General features: G+C 39.6%; 2 protein-coding genes across 2 annotated transcripts in view; both read left to right on the top strand.

Annotated features, from left to right (window-relative positions):
• LOC141435438 (RNA cytidine acetyltransferase-like) overlaps positions 1-20,854 on the top strand; it is a gene marked incomplete in the record, with an annotated part of 35,677 nt that extends 14,823 nt beyond the window's left edge. The window contains 7 exon segments of the mRNA XM_074098116.1: positions 888-1,030; positions 2,060-2,197; positions 8,782-8,978; positions 10,467-10,633; positions 11,482-11,727; positions 20,250-20,389; positions 20,736-20,854. Coding sequence (XP_073954217.1) covers positions 888-1,030; positions 2,060-2,197; positions 8,782-8,978; positions 10,467-10,633; positions 11,482-11,727; positions 20,250-20,389; positions 20,736-20,838 — 1,134 coding nt within the window.
• Positions 2,817-8,749, top strand: LOC141435437 (uncharacterized). Its single transcript, XM_074098115.1, has one exon. The coding sequence runs from the start codon at positions 3,083-3,085 to the stop codon at positions 8,387-8,389; it is 5,307 nt and encodes a 1,768-aa protein (XP_073954216.1). The 5' UTR covers positions 2,817-3,082; the 3' UTR covers positions 8,390-8,749.
• Positions 20,855-26,002: the final 5,148 nt, after the last annotated feature.

Raw genomic sequence — 26,002 nt, 5'->3', positions numbered from 1 at the left:
TCGTGCTTTTTGCAGTACTCCAGCAAAATCTTCCTAATAAATAACTGGCGAACCGTTAGCACATTTGCGGTTTCGTATAAAGCTTTGGTACTGTACCGAATAGGTTTCGGAAAGCAACTTTCAGAAGGGATCTTTGAGCTCTCTCCAAGCTGATGAGGTGGCTCCTGGCTGCTCCGCCCCAGACCGAATTGCAATACCCCAAAACTGATTCACAGAGCGCGAAGTACACTTGCCTCAACAGCTCAGAGTAGGCGACTTCCCTTAGAGAGCGAAAAACAAACATCAGCTTACGAACACGGGACTTGAGAGATTCAATGTGCTGTCGCCAGCTAAGGTGGACATCAAGTATGACGCCTAGATATTTAATTTCGTTACTGCGTTCGAGGACGTCTTTACAGCTTGCACTGGGGTCCAGAGAATGGTCGCTCCCAGAGCCAATTCCAATACAAAAGTCGCTGTCAGGCTGACCCTTTGTGTTAATGGAAAAGCACAAATATTTAGTTTTGGTCACATTTAAAGTTAATAAGTTTTTGTCAAGCCAATCAACTACCCTCCCAATATTTATTTCAGCGAGTCTCTGCACTTCACTCCAATCCCTTCCCCGTACCAAAATTGCTGTGTCATCCGCGAAAGATATAGTTGTAGCATGGCACAGGTCGAGATTGCAAAGCCCGTCTATGTAAACTAAAAAAAGAACACTCCAATGTGTACCCCCCGTCTGGTTTCCCATGGACCCCTTGGGTGGGGGTCCACGTGAACCACTTTGGGAACCTGAGCTGACAAAAAAAATACTCTAATATTTACTGACAACCACACTGACGGACTAATTAAAATGTTTTAGAACATTTGCCTATCGGAAAAAAAATGTTTTAATTTCATTGTGACAGATGGGCTACGGTAAACGGGCGTTGCAACAGCTAGCGGCTTACTACTCGGGAGAGATACCGTGTCTCGAGGACCGACAGTCGGACAGTGACGACGGCGCCGACGCTCGCGGCGACACACTACACACTGAGACCATTGTACCTAGGTGAGACTCAGATACCGAGATGGGTGACACTATTTACCGGACGGATAATACCGACCTGATTTATCTTGTACACGCCGATAGAAACTCATGTCAGTTTGACACGAGTTTGTATGGGCGTGTACACGAATAATCGGGTCGGTATTTCCAGTTCGGTATTATCTGGGCCGGTAAATAGTGTCACCCACTGAGATCATTGCGCTTAGGTAAGACTAGATACTGGGACTATTGTACCTAGGTGGGACTTAGATTCTGAGACCACTGCGCATAGGTAAGATGGTAAGACTATTAGATACTGAGGCTATTGTACCTAGGTGAGACTTAGATACTGAGATCACTGCGCTAAGGTAAGACTATTAGATACTGAAACTATTATACCTAGGTGAGACTCTTAGATACTGAGACCACTGCGCTAAGGTAAGACTATTAGATACTGAAACTATTATACCTAGGTGAGACTCTTAGATACTGAGATCACTGCGCTAAGGTAAGACTTTTAGATACTGAAACTATTATACCTAGGTGAGACTCTTAGATACTGAGATCACTGCGCTAAGGTAAGACTATTAGATACTGAAACTATTATACCTAGGTGAGACTCTTAGATACTGAGATCACTGCGCTAAGGTAAGACTATTAGATACTGAAACTATTATACCTAGGTGAGACTCTTAGATACTGAGATCACTGCGCTAAGGTAAGACTATTAGATACTGAAACTATTATACCTAGGTGAGACTCTTAGATACCGAGACCACTGCGCTAAGGTAAGACTTTTAGATACTGAGGCTATTGTATCTAGGTGAGACTCGCAGATGCTGAGATCACTGCGCTTAGGTAAGACTATTAGATACTGAGAGTATTGTATCTAGGTAAGACTCTTAGATACTGAGACCATTGTACCTAAATAGGTAAGACTTTTAGGTAATAGAACAATCTGACCTAAACTCATAATCAGATTTATAATCAGATGGGCTAGCACCTCGCTATTCGAGTGGTTTTATGTATTAAATTCTTTGTTTGTTCATACAGGGCCAAACCGCCAACTCTTCTAAAGCGGCTACCAGAAGTGCAGGCCGAACATATGGACTACCTCGGGACCAGTTTCGGTCTCACCGAGGACTTGCTCAAATTTTGGAAGTCTCAGAAATACGTGCCCGTCTATGTAAGGTATGTAAGAGGCGATTAACTGAATTAGGCGTCCATACATGTTACAAATAAGCTTTTATTTAACTTGCCGTGTTATTGGGTTAAGGGGCTGTGTCACCATCCATTGATTAGCGTTAACCGACGGTTAAATGTGATGCCGTCTCCGTCTATTCGAACAAAACAAATAGAGACGGCATCACACCTAACCGCCAGTTAACACTAATCAATGGACGGTGAAACAGCCCCTAAATGTTGTAAATTAATTTTGACCCACTTTCAGTGGTGGGATTGGCTTAAAATTTAGTATACATATGTAAGATGGATTACAATGCATAGTACAGTTAACAAAAAGTCAGTAAAAAAATATGTAAGTAATAAAAAATATTTCATCATTGTTCGCGACGCAATTTTGTTTATCGAAGTGTAAGAGGCGAGAGAAGTGCGAGGTATGCGTGCCGACTTAAGCTCTAGCGACCGCCGCACGTCTCTTGCTCTCAGCTTTTTCGTGTGTACCGCCGTTGAATTTTAATAATATATTTTTTATTTCGCAATTCCGATTTTCTCTGGTTTTACCATCTTCCAACTGCTACAAAAGTGGTCCTTCGAACCGGATCTTGAATGATCCATACACCAAAGATGGTTAAAACACGCAGTGTCTCTAAACGGGAACAAGATAACGAAGGTGCAGTACCGCTACCGCCGCCTACTGATGGAAACAAAAAAGTACAAGGCGGACCTTCAAATGCGGATAAGACGATAGTGATTGCGGGTTCAGTAAAGTCTGAGATTCCCAAAATAACACACACAGGTAGTTCGTCTATTACAAAAAGGTCTACCTCGTCTTCTATTGAGGCGCGTAGAAAAAAGCTTGAACTAGAAGCAGCGGAAGCTAAAGCACGCATAAGGATGGAACTAATAGACAAGCGATTGGAAGCAGATTTAGCTGATTTAAATGATGAAATCGATGAAAACAGTCCACGATCGGAGTTAGATGCAGTTTCCAACCGTAGTCATGTGGAAAAGTGGGTGGAGCACAGCCAGCTCGAATGGAAGTCACAGTCAGCCAACGCACAGGGTGAGGTTCAGAAGGAACCAGGCTCACTGTACCCGCCAGCGCCGAAAATGGACGCCGGCACCGACGGTCCAATTCAACAGCTCGCTAACGTACTGAAGGACCTGCTCACTACAACCGCAACTGAAAGGCAAAACACCAACCTACTAAGTCGTATTAGCACACCTAAAGACCTACCAATATTCACTGGAGACCCTATGGAGTGGCTTCAATTTAAAACAGCATACGAAGAATCCACCCGCATGTGTCAGTTTAGTGACACGGAGAATTTATGGCGATTACGAAAATGTCTCCGTGGTCCCGCCAAGGATGCCGTCAGTGCCTTATTAATTAGTGCCACTTCGCCAGATATTCTGTTATCTACTTTAGAATTACAATTTGGGAACTCTGACATCATAATATCCCGGATTATTTATGAAATTAAAAAGTTAAGCCCCATGTTACCAGATTATCATAAAGAAATAGTCATATTTTCCAATAAAATTAAAAATTATGTCGCCGCTGTACGTGCCCTTAAAAGAGAAGAATACCTCCAAGGAATGAGTATAGTCACTATTGTGCTATCAAAGCTCCCTACGATCCTGCTTTCTAAATGGGCTGACTATAGCTATCCACGCATCGCCCAAGAAACGACTAGATTGGAGTTGTTAGCTGATTTTCTTCACGAAGAAGCCGTCAAAATATCAGCGTGCAGTGCTACATTGTTACATGTGCGACCGGATTATTTTAAACGTAAATATCAGGACAAAAATGACACTAACGTGCATTCTGTGTTAACACAAAGTGGACAAAGTGAACTTAAGTGCCGGTACTGTAAAGTGTCTAAACATGACTTAACTGAGTGCAAAAAATTTAAAAAGGCGCTGCGTAAGGACCGCTGGCTGCACGTAAAACGATTCCGCTTGTGTTATAAATGCCTATTATCCCAACACGATAGGCATAACTGTCCTGCTGCCCTATGCGACGTAAACAACTGCGGGCAAGCGCATCACCGGTTATTACATTTTGTACCTACTAATCAAGTCGCACAAAATAGCACTCCAGTGATAGAAGAGCCGCCCGAAACTTTCACTGAAGCCAACACAGAAGCAGAAGTCGTAACGCATATTAACTCTAATTCCGCGAGTGCAGTGTTGCTAAAAGTCGTGCCAATAAACATTCATGGCCCTAGTGGCGTAATTATAAAGACAACCGCCCTGCTCGACGATGGCTCAACTGTGTCGTTAATAAGCGCGGGGTTGGCGGCGCGGGTCGGGGTGCGCGGACGCCGCGAGTGTATGCGTGTGCGCGGCGCATGGGACAGTAACGAGTTAGTGTGCGACACGCAGATTATTGATATCTCTTTATCAAACAGAGATGGAACTATGTTTACCTTTACCGCTCGCAGTGTGAAAGAACTTGATTTACCTAAACAAAATACGAACTTAGTTAATTGTGATAACTTTAAACACCTACAAAAACTTAAGAGTGATTTGTGTGACGGACAATTTAAACCGGAAATACTGATAGGACAAGATAATTATCACATGATCTTACCGTTGGAAGTCATATTTGGGGGTCCTAACGAGCCCTGCGCCACTCGCACGCCGCTGGGCTGGTGTGTCCACGGCAGGGCGCCTGCTTGCGTGCCGTCGTCGACGCACGTACTACATACTACCCTGTTCGATGCCAACCACGAAGACAACACTTACATCATCGAGAACAAACGGCTGCTTAACGATTTGCACGAGGAGGTTCGTCGTAATTTTGCTGTGGACTCCATAGGAATTTCAATTAAACCACGACTGAACTGTGAAGACGAACGCGCTCGTGAACTGCTAGAGCAAACATCCACTCTCGTTGATGGAAAATGGTACGTCGGCTTACCCTGGAAGGAAGAAAACTCTGTAATGCCTGACTCATTTCCCCACGCGATGTCAAGGCTGAAAAATGTAGAACAAAAAATGGAAAAGGACGCCGGCTACAAACAAAGATATTCCGAACGAGTACAGCATTTGTTTGAAAATGATTATGCTCAAGAAGTTATCGACCCACAACCTACACCAAGAACTTGGTACCTACCACATTTTGGAGTAGATAATCCAAATAAAACCAAACTACGCCTGGTATTTGATGCTGCGGCAAAAACGAACGATTTGTCCTTAAACCATTACTTACTGAAGGGGCCCGATCTACTCGTATCACTTTTTGGCATAATGTTACGGTTTCGCGAGAGTAGAATTGCCGTGACGGGCGATATCAAAGACATGTTTTTAAGAGTCAAAATCAGAGCTGAGGATCAAAATGCATTACGATTCTTGTACAGACCCGAGCCCGATGGGCCTGTCAAAACTTTTCTCATGACGTCGTTAATTTTTGGCGCCAATTGTTCGCCATTCATTGCGCAATTTATCAAAAATAAAAATGCGCAACGCTTTAAATCGTCGTTCCCCTCTGCTACGCACGCCATTTGCAACCAACATTATATGGACGACTGGATCGACAGCCTGCCAGACGAAGAAACTGCTATCAAATTAATCCACGATGTAAGAAAAATTCATGAACAGGGAAACTTCGAAATACGAAACTTCACGAGTAACAGCAAGACTGTAATCAATTCTTTGCCAAAAGAGACCCTCGGTCCGACGGCTGTAAGATTCAAAGTCGGCGAGCAATACGACGGAGAGCGAACTCTCGGCCTTATATGGCACCCCGAGCAAGATACGTTAAGCTATGACGTCTCCTTCAAGAAAATACCTGCGAATATTATCAATGGTCAACAAAGACCTTCAAAGCGGGACATGTTACGAGTTGTAATGTCCATTTTTGATGTTTATGGTTTCTTGTCACCATTTACTATAATCGGAAAAATAATAATACAAGAAACATGGCGACTCAACCTCACTTGGGACGAACCGATACCCGATGACGTATACAGTGAGTGGTGTAAATGGACGAGCCTAATAAAAACGTTAGAAAACGTAAGGCTACCTCGATACTACTGCGATGCCGCCGCAGCTGGCCGCGCTGGCGCGACGCACACGCCGTCGCAACCGGTTTCCCGTTCTCAGCTGTTGCAGCGAGACGCGCCCGCGCTGTTATCAATACCTGTTTCACCTAACATAAACATCTGTTATACAAATCTACAACTACATATATTCTGCGATTCGTCATTGAAAGCGATGTGCGCTGTGGCCTATTGGCGGTGGGACTGGAACGGACTCGTTAACGTTGCATTTATAGCAAGTAAATGTCGTGTCACACCGAATAAAAATACATCAATACCGAGATTGGAATTACAAGCAGCTGTATTAGCCGCGCGGTTGGCTGATTCGATAATCAACGCACATACAATAAAAGCCGAGCGAAGAATATTTTGGTGCGATTCTAGTACTACGCTGCACTGGATAAGGAACGAGGCGCGTACCTATAAACCGTATGTAGCACATCGATTAGGCGAGATCGACGAGCTCACACTTATTAAAGAATGGAGATTCGTACCGACGAAATTAAACGCCGCTGATATAGGCACGAGGAAAAGTTACGATCGCAGTATCCTGGAAAATGAATGGCTAAATGGACCTACCTTCTTGCGCAGCGACGAGAGCGACTGGCCTGCTGATGTCATAAACCCTGAAACAGAAGAAAATAAATTAGAATGCATTTGTGTGATACAAAATATAAAAAATAATTTACCTGTACCGGAGCCTACACGATTTTCGTCCTGGTTGCGATTACTGAAAGCTACTCATGCCGTTTTTGCGTTCATAAACAAATGCAAAAAACTTACTGAAGATGCGAATAACGTAATGGGAAGAGCTGAGTGCTTGTTGTTAAAATGCTCACAAGCTCAGACTTTTGAAGATGAAATAAATACCCTGAAAAATGGGAAACACTTACCTAGAAGTAGTAAACTACTCACCTTATCTCCATATCTCGACAACTACGGAGTCCTGCGGGCTCAGGGTCGAATCGATGCGGCTGCCGAAATTTTACCAGAAACGAAAAGGCCTGCGATCCTGGATGGACGAGATTACATCACGCGATTGATTGTAAAATTTTACCATGTTAATAGTGGGCATGAGAATCAAGAGACTGTGGTAAATAATATTAAACAAAAATACTGGATTATTAAATTAAGACCTACGGTTAAAACTGTTACATCACAATGCATGACGTGCAGAATAAGGAAATGCAAACCAGAAATTCCCAGAATGGGAGACTTACCTAAGGCCAGAATGGCTCACCATCAGCGTCCCTTTACTTTCTGTGGAATTGACCTATTTGGCCCGTTTGAAGTTACGATAGGAAGAAGAAGGGAAAAAAGGTACGGAGTTTTGTTTACCTGCCTAACTGTGAGAGCTATCCACTTGGAGACAGTTGCTACTCTTACGTCGGACTCATTGATCATGGCGGTTCGTCGAATGGCAGCAAGGCGAGGTTGGCCACAGCATATTTATTCTGACAATGGTACTAACCTAAGGGGAGCTGACGCAGAGCTCAAGAGGTCAGTTCAGGAGCTTGACAAAGAGATTTTGCAGAATGAAGTGATGAACCACGGGACCAATTGGACCTTTATTCCAGCAGCTAGTCCCCACTGGGCGGGAGCGTGGGAGCGACTTATTCGGAATGTTAAAAGCTCTCTCAAGATTATACTGAAAGAAAGGGCACCCAAAGAAGAGACCTTCAATACTCTGCTAGCTGAAGTTGAAAACATCGTCAACAGTCGTCCTCTCACCCATGTCTCCGTGGACCCTAAAAGTCAAGAAACTTTGACACCGAATCACTTTTTACTGGGGTCGTCATCCAACTTGCCTCACATTGGTTCCTTTGACGACTCTGAGTTTTACCTTAAAAGGCAATGGAGAATCGCCCAACGACTTGCCGACCTATTTTGGAAAAGATGGGTGAAAGAGGTACTACCAGATCTAATACCGCGCAAAAAATGGCACGTAGAGCAACGGCCGTTGCAGGTGGGTGACCTGGTTCTTGTGGTTGATCCTAATGGTCCCAGAAATACATGGCCCCGAGGGAAAATTGAACATGTTCTTCCTGGGAGAGACGGACGGATCAGAATGGTCCACGTAAGAACCAAGAGTGGTCTACTTACACGGTCCGCTGTACGCGTCGCTCGCCTACCTGTTGGAGAAGAGTGCTGCTAGGGCAGCACTGGGGTGGGGCATGTTCGCGACGCAATTTTGTTTATCGAAGTGTAAGAGGCGAGAGAAGTGCGAGGTATGCGTGCATCCGTTTAACCGATTGCCGATGAATTCCGAACAGTGCCGACTTAAGCTCTAGCGACCGCCGCACGTCTCTTGCTCTCAGCTTTTTCGTGTGTACCGCCGTTGAATTTTAATAATATATTTTTTATTTCGCAATTCCGATTTTCTCTGGTTTTACCATCTTCCAACTGCTACAATCATCATCATCATGTCAGCCGAAAGACGTCCACTGCTGGACATAGGCCTCCCGCAAGGCTCTTTTCGCATCCACCGCGATTCCGCGATCTTAACCAGGTAATAAAAAAATATTAAAAAAAAACTTTTTTTTACAGCCAAAAAGCCAACGAGCTAACGGGTGAACACTCATGCATAATGCTCCGTTCCCTGACGGAGGGCGCGTGGCTTACTGCATACACTGCAGATTTCCGTCGCCGCTTCTCGCGACTGCTCGGTCGCTCGCTAAGAAAACTGCCCGCGTCCTTAGCTCTGCCGACATTAGTAAATGACAGCGTTTCTCTTAAGAAACTAGGTGAGTCAAAGTCAAAATATCTTAAAGGATACGCTTTCAAAAACTGCCTTGGGGTACATTTTTGCTAAAGTATCCACATCGCTGTATTTGTTGTAACTTTTGTTTTGTTTTTGTTTTTAGATACATATTTAAATAGGTACTTACATATAATGAAGTTGTAATGAGCGCGTTCTCGCCAACAAACTGTTATATCAGTTTGGCGAGTGGATTTAGACAGTAAACAAATGTATGTAATACCTATGAGAAATAAATAAAAAACAAAATCTTTTGTGTCAGGCACTGACACATGGTTTATCTGGATCGTGCTGATCGAATGTGAAGTGTTCGCTCTTAAGCGCATTTATCCAAACCCCTATAAATTTACTAGCAATAGTAGGAAACGAATTGGATTTTTTTGTATAAAAATCACGATTAAATAAAAAAAATATGCTTTTGTACTCTTTCTTTATACCATACGCGTAAACCATTCGCAGTTGACTTGAATTACGGGTTTTTATCAAATTCCCATGGTAATTTCCAAAAATAACATCGTGGATTTCACTTAATTTTATTAATTTAAATGTTATAAAATGAATTAGCATAATTTTATCCAGCGAGTGAATAAGCTAGGTCAGGGCAAAACCGACTCGGTTGGTTAGGTTCAAATTCGATGTTAGGTATTTGTTTATAATAGCCCAATAATAGATATTTTCACATAGTAGTTCACTTCTCAGATCTTTTTTTTTTTTTTTTTTATTCGACTGGATGGCAAACGAGCACGTGGGTCTCCTGATGGTAAGAGATCACCACCGCCCATAGACAACTGCAACACCAGGGCATTGCAGATGCGTTGCCAACCTAGAGGCCTAAGATGGAATACCTCAAGTGCCAGTTATTTCTCCGGCTGTCTTACTCTCCACGCCGAAACACAACAGTGCAAGCACTGCTGCTTCACGGCAGGATTAGCGAGCAAGATGGTGGTAGCAATCCGGGCGGATCTTGCACAAGGTCCTACCACCTGCAAAATCGAGTCTAATCGAGTAAATAATATGGACAATCAAAATTACTACTTTTAGAAATAATTTTTCACTTAATGTAACACTTTATATTGCTTCAGAAATAAAATTTACAATTTCATTAAAAATAATCATTTTATGTTTATACTGTTTAATACTTATGCAAAGTAATGTTATGCTAATTAAATTTATGCCAACTTACCGTTATGCCAATCCACATTATGCTCATTTACATTATGCGTATTCAGTTATGCCAATTAATAATTATGCGAAATAACGTTATGCCAATTTCAATTAGGACAATTAATTTTATACTAATTAATATAGACCCACTATTATTCTTTCTTGCACACTACACATCAGTACAAAAAAATTTTGGTGGATGTGGGCTGATATGATTGATATTTTGGATCTTAAAAAATTATATAGACACAGTTTGCAGGGTAGACAATGTCCTAGATAAGCACTGACTCTTATGTATCTTCTTCCACAGCGCTGACAAAGGAGTTGATATCCCAGCAGCTATCGAACCACGACCTAGCTCGTCTAGAGTCCTACTGCCGCCAACAAGCCGACTACAGGCTCATAACTGATCTCCTCGCTCCCATTGCCAGTCTAGTCTTCCAGGCCAAAACTGCTAAATTAGACGCTATACAGCAGGTAATTTAAAAAAAACCATCATCATCATCTTCAGTTGAATTACGTCCACCGATAAACATAGGCCTCCCGCTTTCTCGCGGCCGGATTCATCGGACTTCAGGTGGGACAAAAAACGACTAGTTAATATTTTTAATAAATTTAAAAACAGGCTGGAAAAAAGTGTTCGTAATGTTTGTGGTTAGGTTAGTTTTGCGGGTGACTTTGGATGACTTTTAGAGTTTTTCCTTTCGTTGTGTTGTCATTTTTACTTTGTACGTTTCTTATAAATTAATTTTCACATAAAAACTGCAAACTTATTCTGGCTCTTAAATTTACAGATTCATATTTTTTTTTATGTTCCCAATCCGCACTGGGCCCGCGTGGGATATATGGCCCAAGCCCTCTTGTTCTTAGAGGAGGCCTGTGCCCAGCAGTGGGACGTATATAGGCTGGGATGATGATGATGATGATTTTTTTTATGTAGGTAATGAAATCTCAGTGAGATTTTTTGTAGTTTGTTTAAAAAATATGGTTAGCCTACTCTAGTAAACTGTTTTTAACCCCGACGCAAAAAGAGGGGTGTTATAAGTTTGGCTCTATGTGTGCCTGTGTGTTTGTCTGTGGCACCGTAGCTCTTAAACGGGTGAACCGATTTGAATGCGTTTTTTTATATTTGAAAGCAGGTTTTCTAGCGATGCTTTTTAGACATGTTTTAATCAAAATCGGTTCAGCCGTTTTTGAGATATTGAACTTTGAAGTGACAATGCCGGGGGCTTTTTTAATTTTATCGATTTGATTATTTAAAAAGAAGCATTACTTTTTGCTTTCCCGTATTTATTCGTCTCCTTTAACGTTATAACCTTTTACAGGTTATATTCGTAGCAATGGGTTTCCAAATGAAGGAGCCCGACGACATAGCGTCAGAACTCGGTCTGCCCGGCTCGCAGATCCTAGCCAAGTTCTACGAGGCCTGCAAAAAGATCAATGCCAGCTTCAACACTGTTCTAGAACAATCCGTAGCCAAGGAGATCGGCATAGAAGACATGTCGGCTGAAGTGGACACCAATGGCCCAGTCAAACAGAGCCTAAATGAGGAACTCACGAAAGCTGCTAAGGTAATTTTTGGTGTAGCCGTGTGTCTTGGTGTGTGGTGGTTGAAGAATAAATGATGGTTTATGAAAGTTTTTTTTTTCATTTGGAATCCTTTGATTTTTTTAGTAGTTTAAATCTATAAATGTAATTTTGAAAGGATGTAATTACCGTCGCTTACTGGGATTGTTGAGTCACTCGCCAATACTCATAATTGAGCCAAATTTATCTTTTGGTTTGTTAAGGGTTTGCAAGCTATGTGCATTAAATGAAACTATCCTTAACCGAGACAGAGGGTATATTATCAAAACGTAATTCTAGACTTAATTATAGTACTTAATATTAGACTTAAGATTAAAGTAGGGCGCCAGGAGGAGTTCGGTAATGATGAACCAGGATCCTGCCTATCCCAGCACTGCGGCTAGCTCCAGTCGAGCTTCAGAGTAATTGACCGTGGTTAGTCAATTTCCTCACAAGAAAGGGCGTTTCGTCAAGCTAAAATCGAGACATAAATTACAAGTTAAGCTAATGTTCATGTCCATAATAATATCTGACATTGTTTAAATTTGATGTTTCTATCTTGCTTGACGCTTGATTACATACTAGACTTACCCCTTTCTCTGCCTTGAAACACTCACTATGAATTAGCGTACTAAAGTGGTATTATTGCACTATGAGTCTGGTAAACATAAATTGCTGTAGTTTCAAATTGCTAAAAAATATGACAATAAATTGATGTCTTTTAATTACAAGACATCTTACTCTAATCCTTTCACTTTTCTTAGTCCGTGTTAATATCTCAAGGGTCACCGCACCGCGAGTCTATCTACCCGAAAAAAACCATCAAAAGAGTGGATGTGTGTGTACCCTCGAAATTCTTAATTGCGGTATGTCAGACAAATGATAGACATAAACAAAGACTTTTTATTTCTCAATATGACAACAACTAAGTTGAACGTTTGACCATACGACAGTATTAATACCTTATCAATTACCCCCTCCGTCATAAAAAAAAATAATATTTACTTGTCATAATATTATTATTATTTTTTTTCGTTATTCATGACAACGTTTTAGATCTTTTGCGTGCCAGACTCCAATATACTTTCCACGCATATTGTTCAATCTGTATACGTTGGTTGAAATTACTTGTGTAATTATCGCTTTTTCAAATTTTGGTGCCAGCTTAGCCATGAATTTGCTAGATGCATTAGACAAATACTTTGTCCTCTTCCAAACGATATCACCTTCTTGGAAAGAACTTGGTCTTCTTCTGCGATTATAGTATTGTTTACTATGTTCGTGTGATTTCCTTAACTTTTCTTGCACTTCTTTGTAAATTTTATGCTTGAGTTCCTGATTGCTGATATAATTGGAAAGGTTTACTTCTGCTTTTCCGATTTTTTTTTGTTCTACTAACACATTCCTCTGATTTGGAACGGTAGTTTCCCGTCCAAAAAACAAATATGAAGGTGTGTATCCCGTGGCATCATGCACGGCTGTCCTAATCGCATTACCAAACTCGTATATGTGTAAGTCCCACTCATTGTGTTTTTTTGATTCGATAAATGTGGAAATCATGGTTCCAATAACTCTATTTGCGCGCTCTGTGGGATTTCCTTGAGGATGATAGTGGGGTGTGTACCATAATTTGGACCCATATTGGCCAGCCATATCTTTAAAAAGGTGTGACTCAAACTGTTTTCCATTATCGCAGATTATAGCTTCTGGAGCCCCATATAAAAGAAACTGTTGCTCTACAATGTCGCATATTTTGTCTGCTTTCCCTGTTCTTAATGGAAACATCAATGTGAACTTACTAAACCAGCAGGAAATTACCAATAACATTGTGTTACCTCTCTTACTTTTGGGAAATGGTCCCATTAAATCCAGTGAAATCACTTGCCAAGGTCGTTCAACTTGCCTGTGTTCCCCCATTGTACCGTAAGGAAGTTTCTGTGACACTTTAAACCTTGCACAACTCTCACATTTTGCAACGTATTTCTTTATGTCGTTCAGCATTTGGGGCCAGTAATATCTCTGCTTTATTTTAAAACTCGTTTTGCGCACGCCTAAGTGTCCTGCGGTAGCGTTATTGTGGCACTCTTTCAATACCTCATTTCGCAGCATTTCTGGTACCACTAGCTTCCATTGGTCATCTTTATTTGGGTACTGTTTAAGACATATCTTCCTGAACAGTTTGTTGTCTTTTACCATCCAATCCGAAGCTTTTTTTTGAGACCTTACTTGATCCAATTTGCTTTTATACCAGTCATCCATGTGCTCATCTAAGATTTCCAATAACTGTATTTCGGTATGACAAAGGGACCTCGACAGAGCATCTGGTACAATGTTCGACTTTCCCGGTCTATGGATAATATCAAAGTCAAACTGTTGCAGTTTCATCGCCCACCTTGCCAACCTGCCATGTGGATCTTTCATTTTGTGCAACCATTGTAGCGCACTATGGTCCGTTATCACCGTGAAATGGGCTCCATCAATGTAGGGCCGAAACTTTTCAATAGCATACACCACACTCAACAACTCTCTTTCCGATGTCGTGTATTTCTTTTCGCGGTCACTAAGCTTCCTACTTAGGTATGCTACTGCCTGTTCATAGTCGTGATGTTTTTGACACAGAACTGCCCCAATGCCATTACTGGATGCGTCGCACTGTATTATGAAAGGCTTTTCATAATCCGGACAAGTGATCACCGGCGTGGTCGTCAACAGAGTTTTAAGTTTCATGAAAGCGATCTCAGCGTCCTCGTTCCAATCTAACTGTTTTCTCTTTTTCCCCTTGGTCAGATTATGAAGGGGAGCAGCCACAATTGAAAAATTTTTGACGAACCGTCTATACCAGCTGGCTAGTCCAATAAATCGCTTAAGCTCCGTGAATGTTTTTGGCCGTGGAAAGTTTAATATTGCAGCCACTTTGTTTGGGTCCGTTCTTAAACCATCTTTGTCTATTACGTAACCTAAAAATTTCAGGCTGTCCCGAGCAAATTTACATTTATCGACATTAATGGTTAATTTCGCTCTCTTCAGTGTACTTGTTACTTTTTTTAATAATTCTAAATGTTCTTCGAATTCAGCCGAACAGATTACTATGTCGTCCAAATACGCCCAAATCTTGTCTTCGTTTGAACAAAACAGTGCATCCATAAGTCTTTGTTGTGTCTGAGATGCATTGACTAGTCCAAACGGCATTACTTTAAAGTGGTAGAGCCCTCGACCAGGAACTGCAAATGCTGTTTTTTCTCTACTGCCTTTATCCAGTGGTATTTGCCAAAATGCCGATTTAAGGTCAATAGTTGTCAAAAACTTTGCATTACGTAAACTGTCTATAATATTGGTTACTCTCGGCAAGGGATATGTATCCCTTTTAGTGACTTTGTTTAGTTGCCTGCTATCTAAGCAGAGCCTATTTTCACCATTAGGTTTCTTCACTATTAATACTGGTGAACACCAAGAACTGAGTGACGGCTCCACTACATCTTTCGCAAGCATGTCATCCAACTCTTTTTCAATTTCTCTTTTTACTACCGGGGAAAAATTATATTGTTTCTGGTGAATAGGTTTTGTATTGCCTGTATCGATGCAATGGCTCAATAATTCAGTTCTACCCAGACCATGCCCTATACTTTGCTTCATCTCTTCTATAACTCTTGAAAGCTGCTCTTGCTCGTTTGTACTAAGGGTGTCCCTAGACACGACCAACTGCTCCCTTGCATCAATCGTGTCAATATGATTACTGTCAAACATCAGTTCGCTGTGAAATTGTAACGCGATGCCAAAGTAATCAAAAAAATCCTTACCTAGCACTAAATTCTGAGCCAACCCGGGCATAACCATTACTGAAATAACCTTAAACTGGCCGTCAAATCTGACTGGCACGTAAAAGGTTTGCGTGATGTTATGGCAAGTACCGTCTGCAGTACACAAATTAGTCAGCAATGTCCTAGATGATTTCAATCCTAGTGTTTCCAAGGTGTTTGCAAAATTTGTGCTTATTACCGTACGATTGGCACCACTATCTAAGAGGCCTTCACAGTTATAGCCTAATATATCTATAATGACATAGGACCGATTATCGTTTTCTCTATTAAGTACTAAAGGACACAATTCAGTATCGCTGCAATCAAAATAAGTTTTAATTGTGTTTAACCATGCCTGCCATTCAACGCTATCTCTGTCGAGGGGAAGATTTTCTAGGCATGATTTGAGCCTTCCCCTAGAGCGTTTCCCGTCTTGGCACAATTGCAATCCTTTGAGGTGGTTCCAAATTTCCCGCATCGGAAACAGAACAACCGTTGTTTTGGCAGAACACACTCTCTAAATAGATGCCCCATCTCTCGACAGTTCCAGCACCGTCTAGTGGTGCCTGTTGCCGGTGTTGTTATCTTTACTTCCGCCCCCTTTCTGACTACCCTGTGATCAAATGACGCAATTTCTGCGACAGGTTTGTAAGCTAAATCAGGTTCTAGCAAATTTTTCTGTGATTTTGGTTCCTCAAATTTTTCGCAATTAACTTTAGTTCTCTCTACTATTCTAAGTACGTTTATTAAATCTGCTATGGAAGGAAAATAATCTCTACAGACCGCACGTTGATAATATGGCTGGATATTTTTTAAAATTATAAGAATTTTTTCCTGTTCTGACAGTTTATGTGGGAGCCTCTTGAACATATTTTGCATAATAGAAATATATATAGTAACAGACTCATGTTTGCCTTGAGTTCTGGCTTTAATCTCCATTAACAACTCTTCCTGGTAAAACGGGCTCTGAAACGTGCGCTGCAACAATGTCACAAGTTCTGCCCAATTAGTGACATATTCCCGGTTAGCCCTGTACCACACCAACGCTTCTCCTTCGAAAAAATCAATTGCACAACGCCACAGATCCTCATCCACAGCGTTTCTTGCCTCTTTTAGCTCCATTACCCTTTCTATAAAAGCATTAACACTAACTTTACCATCTCCTGTAAACTTAACACCCCATTTCGCAATAGGTACTAATTTATGTCTTTGCATATCGTTATCAAATGTCGAGGACCGAGGTATATGCTGTAATTTTGGCTTGCTACCGCCACCTAAGTCTTTTTCAAACTGCTGGTCGTCGAAGTCAAGCTGTTCAATGTTTTCTGTACTATTTTCCTTGCCATGCCCTGAAGTGCTCTGCTTTACCTGGTCCAATTCCTTAATCAACTGAAGCCCTACTTCTCCCAAAGATTCTTGTAGGATCTTTCTATCCTCCACAGTCAGTACTTCACTGTCTGCCGCATCGTCTTGACTCTCCAACGTTTCTAATAACGTTCTGCTCTGTTGCAACAATGCATCTCTTGTTTTGCCCTCCGATTCTGACGTTGGAATAACCAAGTTCAAGCGGTTCATGACATGGTAAAGCCGGGATACCAAACGCTTAAATAAATGCCTATCAGGTCTACCAGTTATTTCGGAAATATATGTGGATAACATGTTGAGCTTCGTTGAGCAAACGTTAAACTCTGCTGACATATTGGTGGTTGAAGTTTGAGGGTATTTCCGCACTTGCTCAGCCTCTCCCGATACCTCCCGAGCCAATAAATCTTTCAGTATATTTTTCATAATCGGTACACCGCTCTTAATATTAACACCACGACTCGAAAGTTCGAATTCAAGTTCATCTTTTAAAAGGTAATTCGGGTCCATTTTACAGGAAATAAAAGTTAATGTAACAAACAATCAAAACTAAATTATTAAATAACACGAGAAGTACCTAACAGCGCACAAATCACCGTTGAATATGTTGTTTTCACACAGACTGTACCGTCCTCAACCAATACCATTGATTGCGACCCAAGATACACAGTGAAGAGACAAAATGCGCGAAAAGCAATAAAAAAAACAATAAAAAAAATTGAAATTGTGAGTTATCTAACTAAAATAACTTTTTTTTTTTTTTTTAAAACAAAGCAGTTACACATTTATGTTTTAAACTTACAATACCCTCAAATAAAAACCCTTAAACGAGAATACGCAAACCTGTTTCATGTAAGTTTTTTTTTTATTATTATTTATGAACACAAGAAAAAATCAAAAAGCTTTTGACACCTTAATTATTGGTTTTTACGTTGGGCGTCATTGTTAAGGGTTTGCAAGCTATGTGCATTAAATGAAACTATCCTTAACCGAGACAGAGGGTATATTATCAAAACGTAATTCTAGACTTAATTATAGTACTTAATATTAGACTTAAGATTAAAGTAGGGCGCCAGGAGGAGTTCGGTAATGATGAACCAGGATCCTGCCTATCCCAGCACTGCGGCTAGCTCCAGTCGAGCTTCAGAGTAATTGACCGTGGTTAGTCAATTTCCTCACAAGAAAGGGCGTTTCGTCAAGCTAAAATCGAGACATAAATTACAAGTTAAGCTAATGTTCATGTCCATAATAATATCTGACATTGTTTAAATTTGATGTTTCTATCTTGCTTGACGCTTGATTACATACTAGACTTACCCCTTTCTCTGCCTTGAAACACTCACTATGAATTAGCGTACTAAAGTGGTATTATTGCACTATGAGTCTGGTAAACATAAATTGCTGTAGTTTCAAATTGCTAAAAAATATGACAATAAATTGATGTCTTTTAATTACAAGACATCTTACTCTAATCCTTTCACTTTTCTTAGTCCGTGTTAATATCTCAAGGGTCACCGCACCGCGAGTCTATCTACCCGAAAAAAACCATCAAAAGAGTGGATGTGTGTGTACCCTCGAAATTCTTAATTGCGGTATGTCAGACAAATGATAGACATAAACAAAGACTTTTTATTTCTCAATATGACAACAACTAAGTTGAACGTTTGACCATACGACAGTATTAATACCTTATCAGGTTTACCTAAAATTGCTAAAAGTGGCTCCGAAGCGGTAACGTTTTGTGTGCTCTGCCTACCCCATTTGGGAATACAGGCGTGATGTTTGTGTGTTATCTTTAGGTTCAGTAACAGCCTATTCACTCTAGCCTTGAAAAGCTCTAGATTGTATCTATCTGGAAGTGAATTATATACTTAAACAGTCTGCATGTTATTCGCGAGGTACACATGGGTCTATATCGACTGGTAGATAATTGTTAGTCATAATGTAAAATGTTTGACATAATTCTTTTTTTTTCTCTGAAACCATTTATTTTTCGGAATTGTTACAGGATAAACATTAAAAAAATTATGAAAAATGTACGGTTTCAGCGGGAAAAAATGATGACAAACAATAATTATGACAAACACTACATTATGACTTATAAAATTATGGCAGTCGAAAGGATCCCGGTACACCTATCTACGCTCCAAATTTCCTCGAAATCCATTCTGCGATCTAGCGTGAAAGAGCACACGCATACTCTTAAACCGTAGCATTCATAATATTAGTAGCATTCATTATTTAATTTACAAATATGGAGTAGTAAATAGCCGAGTCGTAAAGACTAAATAATTCAGATTGTACCGTCTAAGGCTGCGTTTCCATCAGGAATGTATAGTCAACTAGAAAGAGATCGATACGGGCAAAGTTACAAAAATATAAAGAAAGAAAGAAAGATTTATTTTGGCTCCATAAGTACCACCTAAAAGTAAGACTAAAACTATGTTACTTGGTGACACGACAGGATACCAAAAACACATTATGTGCAGTTCGACTTAACAATAAGGTCGTGTATACTTGTTTTTGTGACGTTGGCTCTATTGATATTTTTGTAGTTGACTGTACAAGGTAGCTAAGCGGCGTAAAGCGGGCTCTTTTCAAATAACGAGCGCGGTGCGCCGAGGCTGGCTGAGTACTTTTTGTATAGGTATACAAAAACCTCACTCCGCTGAGCTGTTTATAACAGAGCTGCGCTGAGCGAGGATAGATAAATTTGGACGACCAGATGGCGTAGTGGTTAGAGAACCTGACTACGAAGCTTGAGGTCCCGGGTTCGATTCCCGTGTCGGGGCAGATATTTGTATGAAAAATACGAATGTTTGTTCTCGGGTCTTGGGTGTTTAATATGTATTTAAGTATGTATCTATCAACAAAACGCTTCATTTATAATAATAATAATAATAAATATCACGGGACAATTCACACCAATTAACGTAGTCCCAAAGTAAGCTTACAAAGCTTGTGTTATGGGTACTAAGCAACGGATAAATATAATTATAGATAGATACATACTTAAATACATATTAAACACCCAAGACCCGAGAACAAACATTCTTATTTTTCATACAAATATCTGCCCCGACACGGGAATCGAACCCGGGACCTCAAGTTTCGTAGTCAGGTTCTCTAACCACTAAGCCATCCGGTCGTCTAATAAGCATGTTAGTATAATGTGACACTACATTTCTTCTATTAAACTCTACTACTTTTATCCCCCGGGACAGAATCTCGTAACAACAAGATATTGTTGATCCACCCATTTATTTTTGTCAGCGGTTTAACACGTTAGAAAGAGATAAAGAAACGCAGCCTTATTCTATGTTTTGTTTTGTTATAATCGTGCTTTAATCGTACCTTTTCGTTTTCAGGAGTTGGAGCGGAAGCAGCGGAAGGAACTGTCAAAGCTGATGGGCGAGGACTTAGCGCAGTATCGAATCAAAGGGTCTGACCAGGACTGGGGGCAGGCCCTCGCCGCTACTAAGGCTAAGGCGCTTGTGTCCGTTAAGAGGTGAGCATGTGTAAGACTTTGACAGAATGAGGCGTTACTAACGGGTCTATATTGAAATCCATACATAGTCATAATGTAGTTTGCCATAATGATCATTTTTCTTGAAAACTATTAAAATAATTCTTGATTGTTATAAAATAAACTTAACCTAACATATAGGGTTCTAAAGGATGGCCATTTCAAAATGATCATTATGACAAACATTACATTATGGCTTATTATGGATTGCGAACGGGACCCCTTACCGACATACCAATATATACACCAGGACACATCCAGGATGGTGCCCTTCGGACCGCGCCTGCCCAATGATTTATTCTTTTGACGTATAATTTGTATGTTTCAGTGGTGAGAAGCGACTTGGCGACGACAGCAAAGAATTAGACGATCTCTTGGAGCGAGACAACACGAAGAAAAAGAAGAGGAAACACAATCGCAAAGATGTGTAAATAAATGATACGTTAGTAAAAACTGTTTATTATTTATTGACTGTTAGGGCTTAAGCGACTTTGCGTTTCACATAATTAACGGTCATACTTGAAGACGTCAATTATTATTTAAAACTTCATTAGCGGTGAAGTGTATTTTTAAAGTATAAGCGGGCGAAGATAAATTTACCCGACTACGCGAAGAGCAACCGGATACTACTCGAATTATCAAATTATAATTTGACAGCTAAACTGACGTTACTATATGCTCAAGCTCCTATTTCACCAACGTGACAATGGTCAGTGACATATGTCGAGTAACAATCAATTATCCATACTTAATATTATAAATACGAAAGTGTCTGTTTGTATGTTTGTCTGTCTTTCACGTCGAAACGGAGCGACGGATCGACGTGATTTTAGGCATAGAGATAATTTATGGGCCATAGAGTGATATAGGATACTTTTTATCTCGGCGAGGGAACAGCGCGCGACAACCGAATTCCACACGGGCGAAGTCGCGGGCAAAAGCTAGTTTGTATCTAAATTTAATGATAGTTAATTATGATGTGAAACAAGATTTATTTTTCTCAGTCGACATTTAGTTGTAGAGTTGTCGGTAAATCTTGACATGAGATTATAACTGTCAAGTTTGCGTTACAATTATAGTTTTTTGTGGTCAACATACGCGTACTTTCAAAATGGGTCTCTATGAAAGTAATAGTCGCACGTGTCAACGTGATGAAATAGTGCTCAGTGTGCCTTATTGACATGTAATTTCCTCTTGTTTTTTTAATGCGTGATTTATAGTTATAGGATTAGAAAGGGATGTAGACGTACAAAGCAAACAACAAGTTCAATAATAATTTCTATAATTATTATAATATAAAAAAGTGTTGGTAGTTATTCAACCCTTGGAATAGACAATAGATATTTCCTCTTAAACATAACAAATATGAGTGAAGGCGGCGCGCGCGCGGCGGCCGCGACTCGTAAAAAAATAACTTTTTAAGCCCCCCCTCCGCGCCGCCGCGCCAGCCCGCCAACACGCGCATATTTCTATACTTTACCATTTTATTACAATATAATGATCTAAGAAAAATAATATTTCCGTCTAACGCCCGTTAGGCGCTTGGTAAACAATTTTATACTAGAATTTGTTTGTCCCTTAATGTTAATACACGCGTCTACTTGATAATGTAATGTCGCCAACATAGAAAACTACGTCCGAGCCGGAGGTAAGAGCTAGCATTTGGTAAGACGAGTTTTCTATCGCAGACCCACCTCCTACTGTTACATGAATGACAAGCGGCACGCGCCATGCTTTAAATCTATTTAATAAACATCCACTACAAAACATAAATTTAGAATATTATTTAACTTAAGCTGTTATTATTGCTAGTTAAAATTACGCATTTTTCGTTCATTTTATACATTTTCTCACTTTTTATTGACGGGATATTTTGATTTATTCTTCTTCATTTTCATAATATGTTTTGCGAGATTTTATTGACTTAATTAAATAGTTAGTGTTTTGTTAATTTGAAGAAGAATTAAAAATATCCCTCAAGAAAATAACTTTGGCTAAGCGAGAAGAAAGCGTCGGTGGTGCCTGACTGCTGCTCGAGACAGGCGAACAATACATAATAAAATACGATACAATACATAGGTACAGTAATTGAGAAGGAATTGCACTTAGGAAAGAAGAATTCGCGACTCTTGGCACTTCATCTTACTCTAATAATTTGTTATTTTTGACTCGAGAAGTCAAATTAAAATTGGTCTGAATGTCATTAGTAGGTAAGGTACGTAAAGCTCTGAGAAACGAATGGGTGTCGATAGATAAATACAGTTACCATTAACTCCACTCACAGACAATCATTAAGTGAGTTAAGCGAGAAGCATTAACGTAACTCGTACACTGAACACTACCCGACTAGTCACGTGCGATATTAAATATATAATTTGGGAAACATCGAAAATTTGAACTTATTGTACGTACATGGGAAGCAGTGTACAGCCAGATCGAATCATACAGTATAAAGCAAATGCACTAGATCTTATTGCCATACTTAAATTATTGCTACGACATATACTGATCTACGTTTCTTACATAAATGTAAATATAATCAATTACAACATCCAATAGAACGAAATATCGTTAACATTATTGCGTTAGTTTATCTATCAACTGAGTAGGGGTTTGTAATCAAACAATTGTATAATCTCTTTAATATACGTGCATAGTTTACAGTGCGCAAGAAATACTGGAGTTCACACTTCCGAATTGAAACGAATAATTGTTTGATGAAATTTCGATTGCGCGATAAGAGACATTTAAGTAAAATTACAATTTAAATAAACACACCAAAAGTTCTTATTTTAAAAGGAAAATGTCGATCAAAACTTCGTTTAAAGTATTGTATAATTTTCCCGCTAAGTTTTCCTACGCTAAATAAAATCGCAATCGGAATTTCATACAAACGTCGCGTCGCTATACGAGTCCAAACGAAATTGGAGGCTAAACCATTTCCCACTAAGGCACAATTTAACTAGGTATTCACTTTGAACTTTATTTAAATCTAAAATAAACAAATGAATTCCCTCTTAAACGGCTAGATATGACGTGAGGTCGCGCGTAATGTTACCTACTAACAAACAACTCAACGAAACAACGGCTACATATGGCAACACTCAAAAGTTTTCATCAACAAATTTGTGATTGGTAACATTGCTATCTCAAAATAAGATTGTTTTTTACCAACACCAGAAATGTCTTTCTCGTTACTTTTGAGTAATACCAAAATGTACATTATTTACAGAGGATATTCAACGAGCATTGTAAAAATATTGACTTATTGCAATGTAGGTACTCTATTGTTCATCATGTAAGCGATATCTATTTAGAATTTGAATTGCGACATATTTAGAATTTCGTTTTATTATGTACAATTATATTTAATTGGAATTGTTCCTTTTATTTTAACACAATGCAAATTAAGAAAATGAAATTTAATCAATTTTTCAGAAAACAAATAACTATATCCATATGTTTTAAACAGAATTCTATTTGAGATTTTACCCCGTCTCTGTAGAATAGAATATTAAATGGACTGTAATACTTACGAAAAGTAAAAACATTCAGTATTCATACCAGATACACTTGCTTTGCGTCGTAAGGAAGTTTCAAGCATTAGCCTCAAGTACATTCGACTTCACAGGTACGTAGGTATCCAATTTTTCATCATATCGCATTGTAATATGATGAAATATACCTACATACGTCTATACATCTTCTTGTTATCAACTGTAGAAACCTAATGAAGTTGATGTGATAATTCGAACTGGCGATATCTCAAAATCTTGTAATTCCTGCACTCACAGTTGTTCACGAATACACAATTAAAATGATGAATAATACTTCTGAGCATGAAACGTATTGTTACAACTTGTCAAATATTATTCCTTATATAAAGCTAGTCAAAAAACTCAAAGTAAGTATATGTTTACATGCATCCCAATTTTTGAGCTTATATTATTTCGACATATTATTGTACATATCCGCAACAAATAAACTCGTAACTCTATTAATCGTATACAAAAAGCGCGTCTCTAAAATTAAGGCTGTTCCACACGAGCTTGTACAATGGTGTCGTGCGCGAGCCTAACGAGCTTGCAGCGGCCCTAACTGACGAATGCATTTAAAGTGTATATAATAATTGATTTAAATTGCGTTCTGGTGTCCATAGGCAGATTCTGTACTGATTTTTTGAGGACAGGATAACTGGCAGTGATTGTATAAAGGCTGAATGATGGCTTCCATTGCTAGCTGAGGCCCCTTTTACTCTTTAGCGAAACTGTTTAAAACATGTAAATTACAGGACCGCTATTTATGGGTCGATTTAAAATCGATCTATGAAAATATTACTCTAAAGTACATTCGAGAAAAGAACCTACTTGGAAGTACTGAATAATTTAATCATAGACTCCAAAATTTAAATGAGACGGTAATTTAGTTGCAATTCACAGATATAATTTCACAGATATAATTTCAAAAATCATCCCCATCTCTAATGCCTATTTTTCACTAAAAAAGGTAATAAGTCGAAACAGAGGTGACTGAGCGTACCGGAGTGACAAGCTTACGACTTCTTATTCTGTGGACGCACATTAATGCCGCCATACAAGTTAAATCGGCTCCGTACGGAGTCCTCTCCGCTTGTAGCGGAAGGTGGCCATAAATTGTCTATTATACAGCAAACTACTGCCTGTATTAACGGGTCTGAGGCCGTATTGTCTAACCCGCTGGCGTTCGTGATCGCATTCACCTCTCTTTCTACCCTCCTACATCGTGCGACAGAAAGAAGTGAAGAGAGAGAGTGAGTTATACAAGAAAACCTCTGGTGTTAAAGAAACCTTGGCAAATATCAACGTCTACCAAAGACCAAGAGGGGCTTCAACTCGACAAACCCTTTAAACATATAAATTGACTTTGCTTTAACACGACCTTTTTACAAATAAATCTACCCTAGAAGTAGACCTTTGATTTGTAATCTTTAATAAACCCGTTTAAGCGAGATATGAAAAATAAACGGTATTTATGTGTATTTGTTTTATACAGGATGGAACGTAACGAAAGACTTCAAAATATTGTATTGGAAATGTAATCACATAATTAAAATATAAATATTCATCTACGTACTGTTAAAAATGTATGTGCTACATGTTATTGCGTTTATTTATTATTTAAACCTAAAAGCTTACCTACTGAAAAATACCAAGGATAAACAATACCCTACTTTCGAGAGTCTTTCGTTAACTTCCACTCTGTATTACCAGGATTTTCTTCGCTAGTAGATTAATTTGTAACAGAGTACTTACTGGTCAAGGGCATAAAAACTGGTTCTCAGTGTATAGGAAACCAGTTTTTTTCGGTTTCTTAACAGTAAAAGCTGGTTTTGTGTGCCCTAGAGCGAGCCAACTTACCAAAACGACATGATTCTTAACTTCTGGTTTTTTCGACTCCCTAATCAGTACAGAATCCGCTATTCTGAGTACTATATTTAATTCTAAATGGCAGCTGTAAAAGACACTTGTCTTGCTATAAGGCAACTGGCGATCGCACTGTGGAGGAATATCGCACAGGTGGGTGATTAGCGTGCACTATAGGCGAAAATTGACGAAG

The sequence above is a fragment of the Choristoneura fumiferana genome, chromosome 15 (genome assembly GCF_025370935.1).
Source record: "Choristoneura fumiferana chromosome 15, NRCan_CFum_1, whole genome shotgun sequence".
Taxonomy (NCBI): Eukaryota; Metazoa; Arthropoda; class Insecta; order Lepidoptera; family Tortricidae; genus Choristoneura; species Choristoneura fumiferana.
Note: the sequence above shows the minus strand (reverse complement) of the source record. Positions and strands in the feature narration are given on the sequence as shown.

Bases quoted from the DNA above. Each gene is read 5' to 3' on its own strand.
- LOC141435437 (XM_074098115.1), top strand. From the start codon at position 3,083: ATGGAACTAATAGACAAGCGATTGGAAGCAGATTTAGCTGATTTAAAT.